Source organism: Hippocampus bargibanti, linkage group LG07 (assembly GCF_051943395.1).
Source record: "Hippocampus bargibanti isolate YZ-2025 linkage group LG07, ASM5194339v1, whole genome shotgun sequence".
Classification (NCBI taxonomy): Eukaryota; Metazoa; Chordata; class Actinopteri; order Syngnathiformes; family Syngnathidae; genus Hippocampus; species Hippocampus bargibanti.
The window spans coordinates 549326-565347 of NC_142740.1; the positions used below are offsets into that span (position 1 = coordinate 549326).

Here is a 16022-nt window from a genome sequence, read left to right on the forward strand (position 1 = left end):
GTGGGGGACTGAAGGTGGTTTTTGCTAGTCCGCCAGCCACCGTGATCTAATTCTTCTGCTTGAGTGTAATTGTCTTTAAAGGACAACCGACGCCATTTTTTTTTGGTTTCCTAACTGACATGAGAAAAATGTTTTATCGCGTCTAAAATAGCCAAAACACGCAGGCTGATATTTTTAGTCAAATGCAAAACACCAATAAAAATGACTGAAAGTTGCCCAAAACTGCCACTAATGAGCTCAATACGGGGGAGATTCAGAATGTCCCGCACCTCGTTCGTGATGTCACGTCAGGAAACTCCTTCACAAACTGTCTTGCTCCAGAATCAAAACAATGGCTTGAGAGAGTTCAGATTGGGAGAAGATGCTTTCTTGTTACTCATCCAGTGATGAATATGACGCAAATAGTTGTGAAGAGGAAAGCATAAATGTTTGCCATCGATTAAAGAAGTCCCTCCGTATCAATTCGAGCTGTCTGGACTCCAATGTAGCGTCCCAGAAAATGCACATGATGGTGCACAAGCTCCATCTTGTGCATCTCCAGATTTGTCCGCTGGGAATGTGTCACCTTACACCTTCTTTATGCATGTTATCGCAATTGAATGCAACATACAACGATTCACCATTGCGTTATTTATGTCGTTTGCCTTCTATTTTCGTGATGTGTTTGCAGATGGAAAAAGTACCCAAAATGCATTGTATGTCGCTTTCTTGGTCAGGGGCGTTCCCTCCGTGACGTCACTCGAAAACAAGACTTCATGAATATTCAGCGCGAGTCTTAAAAGGTAAAATATAGCCATATGCTGTGGAATCTTTGTAAAATGCGCCCAGTAGAAGTCATTTGAAATGATTTTACAAATTATGGACGCAACTTGTCCGAAGGCGTCGGTTGTCCTTTAAATTTCTTTGCTTTGAAGAATTCTATGTGTGAAGCTAGAAGCTCACCTAATTCAACTGTGTTTCTCGAGCACTTTCAAACTGAATATGCTATATTTTGAAAAAAAAATGCTATCAAATGAACAGAAAGTATTGATGGCAATGGATATATTAAAACTCATTCAACACATTACAATTTAGGCTGTCGTTTCCTCATATTTTCTAACGGGGAAATCGAAGTTAGTGGCTTGCTAGCCTTGATGACAATTCGAATTTCCCTTGCTTCGACGATTAGTCATTTCGATAACTAGTGTGTAATAACATATTTCACGGTGTAGATTAGAATCACGTGAAATACATACATTCATAAATTGTCGGCTGTAACACATCGGAATCGGCCAGTCAGAACAAACGAAGCAACGACGCCCTCTGACGACTAAAGAACTCGTCACCCACCGAATGACGACGACGCCAGAGCTCGATGCTAAAGCTAACGGCGCTGAATCCACATCTTCCAGTCCGTTCAACATGGCTCCCTTTCCGGACGAGGTGGACGTCTTCACGGGCCCACACTGGCGAATGAAGCAGCTGGTGGGGATTTATTCGGAAAAAGTAAGCGTGCGGGAGGAGCGTTCGTGTTTCAAATGTCTTCTTTACAACGCCGATCGAAAGACGACGCTCGCTGGCGTTAGCTTAGCTAGCTAGCTACGTGCTTATGCAACAGGCTTTTTTTTATTATTACAACACAGCTGCGGATTTATTTTCATTAGTGCGTAACCAGAATGACTTTCTGTAAATTTGCGAATTAAAATGATACTTACAATGACGACTAATGCACCGTAATGTGAGTATGGTGGCTAACAGGCGTTAGGTGGAAGATGGGTGTTGCAGCCGCGGGGAATGACGTCGACGAGAAAACAATAAATATGTACTTCAACCCCAACCCTAACAATAACTGAAAGGATTTTTTTGTAAGTTTCTATGACCTTTGTGAAGACAATGGTGTGATTGTGGGGATTATTTTTTTTTAAATAGTTTTAATACACGTTGTTTTTATCAACCCAACTGAAGTATCACTATTAGTAGGATGTGACAAAATGTTTCAATAATTCATCACACATTTTCTACTACCATATCAAAGTGCATTTAAATGATGTATAGATTATTGTTCTATGACAAATAATAAGGAAATAATGGAATTTTTAATTGACGAAATTTTCTGCCTGTAATTACACAGTTAAAATCTGTGACCGAGTTCTTTATTACACATTAAACTATCGTAACCTTAATTTTGGGCGGATCGTAACGAGTAAGGTACCGTTGGAAAGCTTTTGAAATTCTAAATAAGAACAGAAAACACAAGAAAAGATTCAAAATATAAATCAGCAAATATCAACGATCGAATGCAGGGAGATTTTCGTCAAAAATCCAAAATGGCTGTCACTGAATGCTAGGAAAGAAAATTGCCAGCTCTAGAAGTATATATGCTAATGCTTCTTTTTGCTTGAAACGTGGCAGTTATGGAGAAAAATATATATTCTACCACTTCTAGGTGTTATAAAAATACAACTTACTCACCTTTATAAACTGTAGTGTAAGCAAAAAAGAGCGTAAACTTCAATCCCTTTTTTCCCAGTTTCTCGTTGTCGTATTGGGAAATGTCAAGAACCAGCATGAAGGGAAACTTGTGTAATACGTCATCATAAACTGCATATCTTGGAAAATCCAGCCAAAAACCATGACAAACTTCACAAAAATGCAATGAGATATGACTGCAAGTACAGAGTGCGCTCGCTTCACTGGACAGAAACAATCGGGGTGGAATAGAGCAAACTGTAGCGTATGTAGCGTACTATGTAATTTCGCAGGGAGAAAAAAAAGAACTTTGAAGAATGAGCATTTCATCACAAACAAAATGTGTTTTAATTACCTTCTGATGTTGTTTTTGATTGACAGCTCTCCGAGACCAACTTCTCCAACATTAGCGATTTCCGCTCTTGCCTCAAGTCGTTGCTGGCCACCTTCAAGGAGTTCAAGATGCACGAGCAGATCGAGAACGAGTACATCATCAGCCTGCTGGAAGAGCGCTGCTGCACCGTCTACAACATGCACTCGGACAACAAACTGTCCGACATGCTGCTGCTCCTGGAGAAGGGATTGCATAACGTCAAGGTTGGCCTGCTGTCGTGATGCCGCTTTCCAATGAGGGGGGCGGGGGGGCCTTCTGAGCATCTTTTTCATGTCCTTGCCGGTGGGCCAAGTTACAAGTTATGGAAAAGGGAAATAATAATAATAATACATTTCAGTTTAAGCATCTTTCAAAGCTCTCAAGGACACTTTATAGTCAGACAAGCATATAATATCAATAACTTAACCCATAATAGACAAGGATAGGTACTATAATAAATAAAATACAATCACAAATAAATAAAATACAGATATAAATAGAAACAAGAGGGGAAATGGAAAGTATGGACATTTCTGATAATTTCTCATTGGAATTTAAGCCAGTGATTTTTTTTTCAGTGTTGAAAAATTGAAATGGAAATTTGCATGGAATCAATGTTCTACTTTTAAGAAGTAGTGGAAATAATATTTCATATATTTCACTGAAGTAATATTAGCCAGTGGGTTTTTTTTCTTAAATTGAACAATTATACGGAAATTTGCATGGAATACGTTGTCTACCTTTATGGAAAAAAACTCCCAGAGGAAATATTATTTCATACAAGTAATATAAGCCTTTTTTTCTCTTCCAAATTGAACATTTTTAATGAAAATTTGCGTACAATACATATTCTACTTTTGAGAAGGAAAAACTACAAGAAAAAAATAGATATTTCATACAAGTAATGTAAACAATTGTTTTTCTTCCAAATTGGACATTTATAATGAAAATTTGCGTAGAATTAATTTTCTTTTTTTTTGAGCAGAAAAACTCTCAGAGGAAATAACATTTTCTATAATTAATATAAGCCATATTTTTTTCTTCAAAATTGAACATTTTTCATGAAAATTTGCATGGAATACGTTTTCTACTTTTCAGAAGAAAAAATCCAAGTGGAAATAATATTTCCTACAAGTCATTTAAGCCATTGTTTTTCTTCCAAATTGAATTGGAACATAGCTAGCTAGCTAGTTAGACAGCTAATAGATAGCTAGCTCGGTAGCCTGCAACGGTGACCCCCATTTAACCGGGAATAACTCAAATCGCTAATAGATAACTAATAGCTAGCTAGCTAGCGAGTTAGACAGTTAATAGATAACAGATAGCAATAATAATAATAATACATTTCATTTGTGAGTGCATTTCAAAACTCTCAAGGTCACTTTACAGTCACTGGATCAGTTTTTCTGTGGGTGTGCAGTGGCAGTCAAATGCGCCAGCGTTCACTCAACCCGGAATAACTCAAATAAATAAAAAAACTAGCTAGCTAATAGATAGCCAACAGATAGCCAGCCAGCTAGCTATATAGTATAGTATAGTATAGTATAGTATAGTGTGTGTATAGCAAAATGCCATATTCTCAATGTTGTGCGTTAGCATTTAGCTGAAACATTATGACACAGCTACGCCGTTTGCCACGTCCAAAGTGCTGACTCCTTCCACGACGTGTGGTCTTATCTATTGCTAATAAAGTTGTAATCGTCGTCCGTCATTCCGAAAGTGAAAGAAAACGATCAAAAAAAAAATCGACCAGTTTATCGCTCTTGACAATATTTGTCGTGTATATAGAGTGAGTACGAGCAACTGAACTACGCCCAGCAGCTGAAGGAGCGACTGGAGGCTTTCACACAAGACTTCCTCCCCCACATGAAGGAGGAAGAAGAGGTAGACCACCATCTTCAACCTTTGACCCTTTGCGGTACTCACGTTTAAAATGGCTCGATGAAGAAGATGGCGTGCGCGGCTCGCAGGTGTTCCAGCCGATGCTCATGCAGCACTTCACCTACGAGGAACTGAAGGCCATCAAGAAACGGGTGATGGCGCAACACTGCACTCGGCAGTGGCCCAACTGCGCCGCTCAAGTCCTCAAGGGCTTCGGCCTGTGGAGCCACGCCGAGGAACTGCACAAGGCCTTCAAATACGCAGACCACGAGAAAAGACACTACGGTGAGTGAGACGACCACAGTCACATTTCGGGGCAAAAGAAGAGATTTGGCTTACATTAGCTAGCTATTGGTGATATAGCCAGTTAGCTATCAAGCTAATAGCTGGCTATCTGTTAGCTAGCTTGACTGGCTATCTGTTGGCTATCTAGCTCGCTGGCTGGCTAGCTAGCTGTCTATTAGCTGGGTGGCTGGCTATCTAGCTGGCTAGCTTTTAGTTTTCTAATAGCTAGCCAGCTAGATAGCTTCTTCTTTTCCTCAAATATACATTTGGGAGGAAAAATAAATACATAAACACCACTAATCAGAAGCTAGCTAGCTAATAGATAGCCACTGACATGATGGAATTCATCGAGGAAAAGGTTTCTCCATCCGTCCTCACCAGCACAACTTTGACTTTGCAAACAGGGAGAGAGCTGACGGGTTTTTTCCTTCCCGCAGGCGGGGACGGGGCGCACGACGGGGCGCACGACGGGGCTTGTTCCAAGCACATCTCGCAGCTTCCGGCTGAAGTGCTCTTGAGGATCTTGGGGTATTTGAGCCCACCCGATCTTTGCCGTTGCAGCCAAGTGTGCGCTTCCTGGTCCGAGCTGGCCAAGACCGGGTCTCTGTGGAGGCATCTCTACCCCGTACGCTGGGCCAGAGGTAGGTCCTCCCTGTTTTTTTTTGGGGGGGGGGGAAACAGTTTGGCTGGACCTTTACGTCATTGGATTGGATGAGCCTCGATTCGTCCCGCTGTGGAAGAATGGACATTTCAGAGCAGCAAAGTGATAAAAAGAAGAAGTAGAAAAACAAAATACAGGAGCTGCTGTCAAGGTAGCCACTCTCGTGGCGGCCATCTTGAAGTCAAAACAATAACAAGTAATGTGACACAAAAGACAGACGAACATTCAATCTTCAGCATTTTCTGCACACTCTCAGTTGAGAGAGGATCAAAGCGTCCTTTTCACCAGTGGATCAGGGACGTCATGGTGGAAATGCGCACGTCTGCTACAAGCTAAATGTTGAAAGCAAACGTGGTGAAAGCAGTAGCATCCATTGATGAAAAGAAATTGTCTCACATCTCCTGTCCCACGTTGATCCGCTTTAATTCCAAGCCGCGACCGTTCGGCTGCACAAAGCGGGGCTGTGAACATGCCGGCCATGACAATCGCAAAAGAAAAGCAAAATGGCCGCCGAGTTGTCCAGCCATGACAGTCAAATGGCAGCGACATTCCTCTCGGATCAAAAACGGTGCTGGCATATTGGTGCTGCTGAAAAGACGCTACCGCTAAGCACAGTCTCTTCCTTAATGAATGCTCAAGCCAAAAATGCTAACAACAATCGGTCTCTATTTTACACGATGCAACAACAACTCAAAGTGACAAAAGGAAACACAAAAACAACCAAAAAAAACAAGTAAGGCTCGTGAGCGCACTTAGCTCGCTATATCTATTAGCTATATAGCTGGCTAGCTGTGTGGCTAGCTAGCCATATAGCTGGCTAGCTGTATATATTTCTAGTTAACTGGCTCGCTATCTATTAGCTTTCCTATCTATTTGAGTTACTTTCAGGTTGAGTGAACGCTGGCGCGTGTGGCTGCCACTGCTCACCCATAGAAAAACATATTCTGTGACTGTAAAGTGACCTTGAGAGTTTTGAAAGGCGCTTAGAAATGAAATGTATTCTTATTCTTATGAAGGTGACTACTACAACAGCCCCCCCGGCAATTCCGACCAGGAACCGGATGACGGCTGGCTGAAGAGTCGGGAAAAGGAAGTGAGGGCGTACCAAGAATGGGACGAGGATGCCGATATCGATGAATCTGGTGACCTTGGCGTTTTTTAAATTCTATGGTGGCACAGTCAAATTGGGGTTCTCCAATGTCTCGGTTCTCAACCAATTTGTTTTTTTTTTTTTTCCGGGTTTTTGATACCTGAGTTTATAAGCTCTCGATCAAACAGAGTGTACCTGAATGCACCACTCGACTCCCCTACGCTTCCTTATACGTCACTTCCTGGTTTGGCGTCTCGTTGTGAGCGACGCATTAGCCTCATGTAGCATTCTATTGTGAGCAGGCGTCTTTGTATTATTGTTCAATCACGATTAAAAAAGCAGACATTGCTTAGAATCATTCACATTTCTGACTTCCTCCCATGGGAAAAAAATGTTTTTATACATTTTAGTCATTTTCAAAAGGAGTTTTTTGAAGACAGTTTGTTTTTGATAGTTTAAGTAAAACTTTGTTCAATGTCTGATTTGTTTTCCTTTTAGTGCTTTTTCCAAAATAATAATAAAATAGATTTAATTTAAAATGGAGGACTACTGTACATATAAAAAAGAAAACGTGTTCAGGCTAGCTAGCCATCTAGCTAGCTATCAACTACTTATATCTGGCAAACTACCTAGCTGGCTATCTATTTGCGATCTTTTTGCTATCCATTAGCTATCTGGCTAGCCTTCTATATTTGAGTTACTTGTGGGTTGAGTGAATGCTGGCGCGTGTGGCTGCCGCTGCTTACCCACAGTAAAACTCATCCGGTGACTGTAAAGTGACCTTTAGAGTTTTGAAAGGTGCTTCGAAATGAAATGGATACTTATTCTTATGGAAAATGGTGTTTTAGTTTTTGAACAAATGGGTTTTTGAACCGCTTTCTGGAACAGATTATGGTTGAAAATCCAGGTTTGACTGTACCTTGATTTAAGAGATGAGCGCACGCCTTCCTTCACCAGCAGGGGGCGGGGGGGGGGGGGGGGGGGCAGTTCATAACTGTCCAAAATGGCATTCAGAAGTCAAGGAAGTATCATGAACAATAAGGCAGGACTTTGCGTCTCACGTGATGTCGTTGACGTCTTCAGATGAGCGCGGCGACTCCTCGTTGGCCATCAGCGCGGCCCAGCGCGAGAAGAGACTCCTGCACGGAATCATCCAGAATCTTCTGCCGCTCGTCGGCTCGCACGTCAAGTCGCTCGTGCTGGCCTACGGATCCACCGTGTCCAGCAAAATGGTGAGTACCACGCGTGTGCGGAGGGGGTATATTTGAGAGAGGAAAAAAAAAGGATCATATCATGGTCACAAAAAAATTAAGGGATATTTTGATTTTTTTCGGACAAATATTTCTTATGGACAATTGTCAAAAATTAAACAAAATGTTATGGAAAAAAATGCATTAAAAAAGTGGTGTGTGTATATATATGGATATATATATATATAATGGTTCCAAGAAATTAATGGATATTTAGAATAAAATTTTTTGGTGGACGATTGTCAAAAATTAAACAAAATGTTATGGGAAAAAAATACATTAAAAAAGTGGTGTGTGCATATATATTTATATTTATACATATAATGGTTCCAAGAAATTAATGGATATTTAGAATTAAAAAATAATACATTTTTGGTGGACGATTGTCAAAAATTAAACAAAATGTTATAAAAAAGCAAACATCTATTATCTGAAAAAACAGGCAAGTACTGTAGTTTTCAGACAAATAAATATTTGAAGACAAATACCACACAGCTATTAGCAAAAACTAAAATATGAAAAAAAAAAATATATTCCTCTATGTTTTCCAAGTCTCCCAAGTGTGTTGCAACAGGGAGACTTGGAAAACATGGAGGACTGCGGCCTTCGAGGACCGGAGTTTGACACCTGAATTACAGGATTCAAGCGCATTGGACACATTTCAAATGATTGAAATTATGAAATTATTATTCCATTATTATCCGCAGGTCCGTCAAATCCTGAACCTGTGTCCTAACGTGACTTATCTGGACCTGACGCAGACGGATGTCACCGATTTTGCTTTTGACAGGTAAACTCGCTCCCTTTGACAATCAAGACATGTTTTTGCAGTTCAACCCGGAAATAACTCAAATAGATAGATATATAGCGAGCTAGCTAGCTAGCTCGTGAGGGTCGTTGAAGTCCACTCATGAGTCTCAAGCAGCGTTTCTGAATGACGGTTGCTAGCGTAGCAATCAAGTCCTCGTTTTCATCGGGATTACCAAGAGTCTACTTGACGTTTGAATGAAAAGGACTAAAAGGAGCTAGCTATTTGCTATTAGCTGGCTAGCTAGCTTTCTAGCTCACTTTACAGTCACAGGATGAGTTTTTTTTGTGGGTCAGCAGCGCCAGCCACACGCGCCAGCGTTCACTCAACCCGTAAGTAACTCAAATAGATAGAAAGCTAGCTATCTATTTGCTCTTAGCTAGCTAGATAGCTGGTTCGCTAGCGACCTAATTGGCTGGTTAGCTAGCTACTTTACAGCCACAGAATACGTTTTTTTTTGTGGGTTAGCAGTAAGTAAAAAAAGTAACAAAAAAGTCAAAATATGTATATAATATATATATATTGACTTATAGCGGTTTGCATACGACATTTAGAACTTTTGGTTGTGACTTTAGCAAGCATGATGGAATTTCACGAGTTTGCTTTGGCGGCCCGAATAAAGTGAGGCTGGGGGGCCAGATTTGGCCCGCGGGCCTTGACTTGGTGTCATGTGACCTTTGGACCCGGATTGTCCTCAGCTGGTCCTACGTGGGCGCCTGCGCTTCTCTGGAGCACCTGGACCTGTCGGGTTGCGAGCAGATGACGGACCACGCCTTGAAGAGACTCTCCTTGGCGCTGGGGGACCTGAAGGCCCCGCGCCAGCCGCGCCGCCGCCGCCATCTTCGGCAGAGGGCCGCTGTCATCTTCAAGCAAGGCGGCGGCGGCGGCGGATGGCGGCCCGACATCGAGGACTCGGCCCAGTGGACGCGGTGGGGCTGCGACGAGGCGGAGAGGCGCTTGCTGGACACTCAAGTGGTGGGCAACCTGTGCTGCCGCAACAACAACGCCGCCGCCATTTTGCGCTCCGGCTTTTGCCAGGCCCTCTGGACTAATGGCCGCCGCTCGCCGGCGGAGGCCAAATGCCCCAACAACAGGACCAACAGGCGCGTCCTCAACTTTCTCAGCTTGTCCGGCTGCTACCAGATCACAGACGTGGGACTCAGGTACACTTGACTACAATATAAATCAATACAAATACATTCAAATACATCCATGGATTTGTACACCATACAAATACGTCCGTTTGATTGATTTAGGTTTTTCTTTTAATAGAAAATAGATACATCTATTTTTTTTATATTAAAAAATATTTCATGTAGATCTTACATTAAAAAATAATATATTTTTTTTATATAAAATACATATTTTATGTAAAAATATCTGATATGTTTTTTATATCACAAAATATTTGATTAATATCCTGATGATCTTATTAGATGAACGAGAATGAGATTATTATCAAATGGCAAAAAAAATATGTGAAGAAAATATTTTTTTATATAAAAAATATTTTAGATGAAAAAAATCTCTTTTTTAATACATAATGTGGATGATCTTGTATCAAAAATATAATATATAAAATATTTTTATATGTAATATATCATATAAAATATCTATATTATATAGATCTTTCATATAATTGTATTTATCTTTTTGTTTATAATAAAAACATTTAATATAGAATAAGAGATATTTTTACGTAACTATATATTTTATATAAAAATATCTATAATTAATATTTTTTATTATATATATTTTTTTGTATGTATAAAAATATCAGTTATATATATTTTTTTATATTAAAAAAGATATGATTAATCTGATTATCCCATGACTTTAATTAGATAATCAGATTTTTTTTAACTTTATTATCAAATATCAAAATGTGCATTTGAAAAAAATATGTGATTTTTTTTGTATACAAATATTTTATATAAAAAATCCATATTTGCATCTATTCTTTAAATATTCAAAATAGTTAATGTAGATAATCACATATTTAAAATATAATAGATGTTTATATAAAATATTGATTTTATGTAAAAATATCTATTACTTTCTTTCTATTAAAAACAATGTGATTAATCTTCTGATTATCTTATTTAATTAATTAAATCTGTCATGATTTTTTTGCATACAAATCTTTTATATAAGAAATATCTATTTGCATCTATTTTGTAAATATTAAAAATATGTAATGTAGATAATCGCATAGTTAAAATATACTCAATGTTTTTATATAAAATATCTATTATGTAAAAAATAATATATATATATATATATATATATATATATATATATATATATATTATGTTTTGATATAAAGTATCTATTTTATGTAAAAAACATTAAATATGTTGTGATGTTTTTGTATAAAATATCTATGTAAACAATATATTATTATTTTTTTCGATTAAAAATGATATGATTAATCTCCTGATTATCTCATTTGATTAATTAAACGTGATTTTATAAGAAATATCTATATTTGCATCTATGTTTGTAAATATTGACAATATTTAATGGCCTAGTTAAAATATACCAGATGTTTCTTTTTATGAAGTCTCTACATTTGTTGTTGTTTGTTTGAGGGCCATGTCGGAGCTGGGAGGCCTCCCCTTTCTGGAGCATCTCAACCTATCGGGTTGCCTGTCAGTCACGGAGGCGGGGCTTCACCAGCTCGTCTCGGCTTGCCCCGCCCTCAACGACCAACATTTCTACTACTGCGATAACATCGACGGTAAATCAAGTGTCACAACGCTTTTTTACAAGCTTTACCGAAACAAGTACAGGTGACATCCGACTTGTTATTATTACCACATTTCAATCGGTTAGCTAAAATACAACGTGAACTTCACACTAACCATGCGAGTTAATATGACCAAAGAGATTACATTCAAATCTGTTAGCTAAAATCCAACAGGGACGCAATGCTTATGTTTATGTTTCTGTAGATTATATTACTCATGTTTTGATTTGGTTTTTCTATTTATTTTTTGGTATGTGTTTGTTCAGGTCCATACGCAGACACTGCAAGCGGATGCCAGAACCTGCAGTGCGGATTCAGGGCGTGCTGTCGCTCCGGAGAGTGACGAGCCACATCACGCAGCCCCTCTCCCAACTCCTAATTGCACTTTATCCAACCGGGTGTCACTTGCTGTGTGAAACCGTTAAAGACACTCCCAAGGACCTTTTTTTTGGTTTGTTTTCGAGTCACTCTTTCAACCTAAACGACATCATTTCCATCTAACTTTTCACCCCCCGATGTATGATGAGTTTGGTGTTTTTCGTTTTGACTTCCCTGCACGAAAGGGGTTTAGGAACAAATTTGAAACACTGTCATTATAAAAAAAGGAACGGCAGAGAGTAAGGTTGTCATTTCAGAAGAAAAATAAAAGTGATGATTGAAAACAAAAATGGCTGCCACATTTTATTTATATGCCTGTTAGCTAAAAATAAAAAAGGTGATTGTTCATAAAAACAATTTGAATCAATATCTTTCTTTTGGTATAAAACTTTGTGGGTAGAATCTGAAATAGAGAAAGAGAGAAAAAATGGAGACAAATTCATTTCAGCGTTATTTGGTAGTGTGACGGCACACAACTACAACGCCATCCGACCAAGAGCGAAAAGTATTGAGAGTTGATAGAAAGCTAGCTAGCTAATAGATAGCTCACAGATCGCTAGCTGGGGCTTTACTCAACCCGGAAGTAACTGAGATAGAAACCTAGCTCGCTAATAGATCGCTAAGTTACTCAGATAGAAAGCTAGCTAGCTAATTGATAGCTAACAGATAGGTAGCTAGGCCTTCACTCAACCTGGAATTTGAGTATTTATTTACTTATTTGCTTTCTTACCGTGTTTTTGTTGGGGTGGGGGGGGGGGGGGTGCGCGTCAGGAGCGCACGAGTGAAGCGAGGTACACCCAGACCGAGAGTACGTTGTTGGGGTACGGGTGGATGTAGACGGCCAAGGCGAACTCCACGTTGGGCGTCTGAATGGTGTGCACCCCCGTGCTGTGCACCGCCTCCACCACGGGGCCCATTTCGGAGAAAGCCATGTGCAGGGGGAACCCCGAAATCTGCCAGAGGGGCGACGGGAACGTCAGAGCTTTGGAATCATCAGTGAACAAACCTCGGCTTACCAACGCTTTAGCTAACCAACTTTTCGCCTTACGAACATTAAATTCGCCAGAAGATGATCTTGGCGTACCAACTAGTTTTCGGCGGACGAACCAAACCGCACGGTCGAAAAGCGCCGTGGTGCCTGGCCGACTAGTTTTCCACACCCCCTTAGAGTGCAGACGTGCTTTGCTATTGAGTGGAGTACTTTTGCTATTATGGGACTGGAAAAGACCCCACCATATGCTATAAGTTTTCAGGCTTATTTAGTAGAAAATGATGTTTTATGGGGAGCTGGGAACAGATTATTCTCATTTTAATGGTTTCCTATGGGAAATTAATATTTGGAAGACACACTGTTTGCCTTACACACACTTTCTGGGAACCAATTAAGTTCATAAGACAAGGTATCACTGTATTAATTTAGTAAAACATTTTTATAATTGTATTGTGCCAAGTAGAAGTGAAAAATGTCTGACCCGGTTGTCACCCAGCAGGTTCTGCAGGTCGTGGCGGTGACCCTCGGCCAGGTCGCGTCCGGCGTTGCCGCCTGGCCCGCTGGCGCCCTGTTCCAAACTGGGGAGGAATTGCTTTAGGGCGCTGGTACAGTAGCGGTTCCAGCGGGTGGGCCGGTGGGGCCGCCACTCCATTAGCTTGTTGCGCAGAAGCTTCTCCAGCCTGACATAACAACAATTCATAATCATAATAATACATTTCATTTCTAAGCGCCTTTCAAAACGCTCAAGGTCGCTTTACAGTCACGGGATACGTTTTTCTGTGGGTGAGTAGCGGCGGTCCGTAAGTCACTCATATAGATTGAAAGATAGCTAGCTAATACATAGCTAATAGATAGCTAGACAGAGAGCTAGCCAGAAGTCACTCAAATAGATAGAAAGCTAGCTAGCTAGATAATAGCTAGCTAATAATAATAATAATAATACATTTGTGAGCGCCTTTCGGGGCTCTCGGGGTCACTTTACAATCACAGGATAAGTTAGACAGCTATGTAGCTAGCTAGCTAGACAATGAAAAGTATTACTAGCTAACTATTAGCTAGCTATCTTTCTATCTATTTGAGTTACTTCCGGGTTGAGTGAATGATGTTTTTATCGTGAATGATGATTTTATATATATATATATTATAAGCAATTAAATATGGCCATAACACTAGCTATCTAGCTAGCTATCTATTAGCTACCTGTTAGCTATCTGGCTAGCTAGCTATCTATTAGCTACCTGTTAGCTATCTGGCTAGCTAGCTATATAAGCGACTAGCTAGCTAGCTATTAGCCATGTGACTGTCTAGCTCTCTCTCTAGCTATCTATGATATAAAAAAATGTATATAATATATACGTATATGTATAAAATATTGGTAAACATAATATGGGATGTTAAAATGTTAAAATGGAAAGGCTCACCTTTCTTGAAGTTCCACTGCGGTGGCTTTGTCCGAGTGTCGGTATAGCAGCTCTTCCGGCTGCACACCGATTGCACATCAGCACACGTAGACGGAAATAATGAATAACCACCGCACGGGTGGTACGATGGAGTTTGCGAGCGTCACCTGCACGCTGGAGAGTCCGGGATGGGCGAAGGAGCGGGTAAAAAATGGCCTCCAGCTATTGGCTCGGCTCACGTCGAAACTTATCCTCATGGGGGACGTGTGCTCTTGAATGTTGAACCACACCTGATACAAAACAAACAAACAATGATTCACCTCTTAGCATCGAGCTAATTTGCGCAGAACGTAGACTCACCGAATGTTCAAGATGATTTAAAGCCATTAAAAATGGGCCGAACACTAGATAGCTAGCTAAGCGACTATCTAGCTAGCTATTAGCCATGTGACTGCCTAGCTCTCCATCTAGCTATCTATTAGCTAGCTTTCTATCTATTCGAGTTACTTCCGGGTTGAGTCAACTCTGGCGCGTGTGGCTGCCGCTGCTCACCCACAGAAGAACATATCCTGTGACTGTAAAGCGACCTTGAGAGTTTTGAAAAGCGCTTATAAATGAAGTGTATTATTATTATTATTATTATTATTATTATTAAACAATTGAACTGAATGAATCTAAATAAACAATCAAATGAATAAATACATAAATAAATAACCGAATGAATGAATAAATAGATAGATAACTAACTAAATAACCAACTAAATAAATAAATAACCAAATGAATGAATAAATAAATAAACAAATAAATAACTACACAAATACATAACTGAATAAATAAATGAATAGATAGATAAGTAAAACAACAAATAAATGCAGACATAAATAAAATAAAAGAAAAGAAAAGTAGCTGACTAAAATGACAAAAAGCACATTTTGGGGATTTTGGAACACATATTCCCTTTAAAATTGGATGTAAAAGTACTTTTTACTTTTAAATATGTATTAATTTATAATCCAGATACTATTATATATAAGTACTGAGGAAAAATGCTTTTTAAAGGTGATTTTTTTGGTGTCATTCACTGCCAGATGATGTGCAAATAGGTGTCCACTCCAGTGCCGGGGTTTTTGTCATTGTCACTCAAATTGCAGGACCCACAAAATATTCACTTTTAGGATGACATAAACATTTAATGCAGCGCGAGAAATCTTAGACTCTCTATTTCAATGAGTTAAAGGTGCTTTTTTTAAGAGGTAAAAAGAGGCTAACTGTTCGGGAGGTGATGATTTGAAACATTAAATGTAACGACCATCATTCAACTGTGAACACTTTTCTCGCAAGCAGTTTCTTGACTCACGTTGTCACCGTTGACGAGGCATCCGACGGCCTGCAGGGGGCAGAATGTGTCGTACTGTCCGTAATGTTGCCCGCTGCAGGGGTTCCAGATGAAGTAGCGGCCATGTTCCAGCGTCAGGACGTAGGCGCTGGAGCCCTGCCGACACAAAATAGCTTTTGACGAGTAGACAAAAAAAAAAAAAAAAAAAAGAAAGTCATGTTTTAAAGGACAACCGACGCCTCCGGACAAGTTGCGTCCATCATTTGTAAAATGACTTCGACTCAGCGTATTTGACAAAGATTCCATATGGGAGGACTCCTTTTATGGATTGCAAACATGTATGCTTTCCTCTTCAGAACTATTTGAATCAT

The 16022-nt window shown here is 39.7% G+C and overlaps 2 protein-coding genes and 1 long non-coding RNA gene across 9 annotated transcripts in view; 1 reads left to right on the plus strand and 2 right to left on the minus strand.

Moving 5' to 3' along the window:
- LOC148895026 (uncharacterized) overlaps positions 1-1778 on the minus strand; it is a 36204-nt gene extending 34426 nt beyond the window's left edge. The window contains exons 1-2 of the long non-coding RNA XR_016115549.1: positions 1695-1778; positions 1330-1461 (exon numbers count right to left, since the gene is read on the minus strand). This is a non-coding gene — a long non-coding RNA (uncharacterized LOC148895026). The remainder of the gene's footprint in view (positions 1-1329; positions 1462-1694) is intronic.
- On the plus strand, positions 1320-12177 carry fbxl5 (F-box and leucine rich repeat protein 5). The gene is made up of 11 exons (XM_089000867.1): positions 1320-1485; positions 2830-3045; positions 4610-4705; positions 4792-4987; positions 5425-5628; positions 6665-6790; positions 7822-7970; positions 8696-8778; positions 9495-9959; positions 11388-11536; positions 11812-12177. Exons 1-11 carry the CDS (start codon positions 1333-1335, stop codon positions 11886-11888), a joined length of 1914 nt encoding a protein of 637 aa, XP_088856993.1. The 5' UTR covers positions 1320-1332; the 3' UTR covers positions 11889-12177.
- cc2d2a (coiled-coil and C2 domain containing 2A) overlaps positions 9831-16022 on the minus strand; it is a 30956-nt gene continuing 24764 nt past the window's right edge. For 6 of the 7 annotated variants that reach the window (XM_089000860.1, XM_089000859.1, XM_089000858.1 and 3 more), the window contains 6 exons: positions 15673-15807; positions 14482-14604; positions 14336-14394; positions 13396-13594; positions 12654-12876; positions 9831-9969 (listed from right to left, as the gene is read on the minus strand). In XM_089000860.1, coding sequence (XP_088856986.1) covers positions 12691-12876; positions 13396-13594; positions 14336-14394; positions 14482-14604; positions 15673-15807 — 702 coding nt within the window. In that variant the 3' untranslated portion in view covers positions 9831-9969; positions 12654-12690. Of the gene's footprint in view, positions 9970-12213; positions 12327-12653; positions 12877-13395; positions 13595-14335; positions 14395-14481; positions 14605-15672; positions 15808-16022 lie in introns of those variants that run through there. The other variant, XM_089000855.1, reaches the window with a different exon arrangement.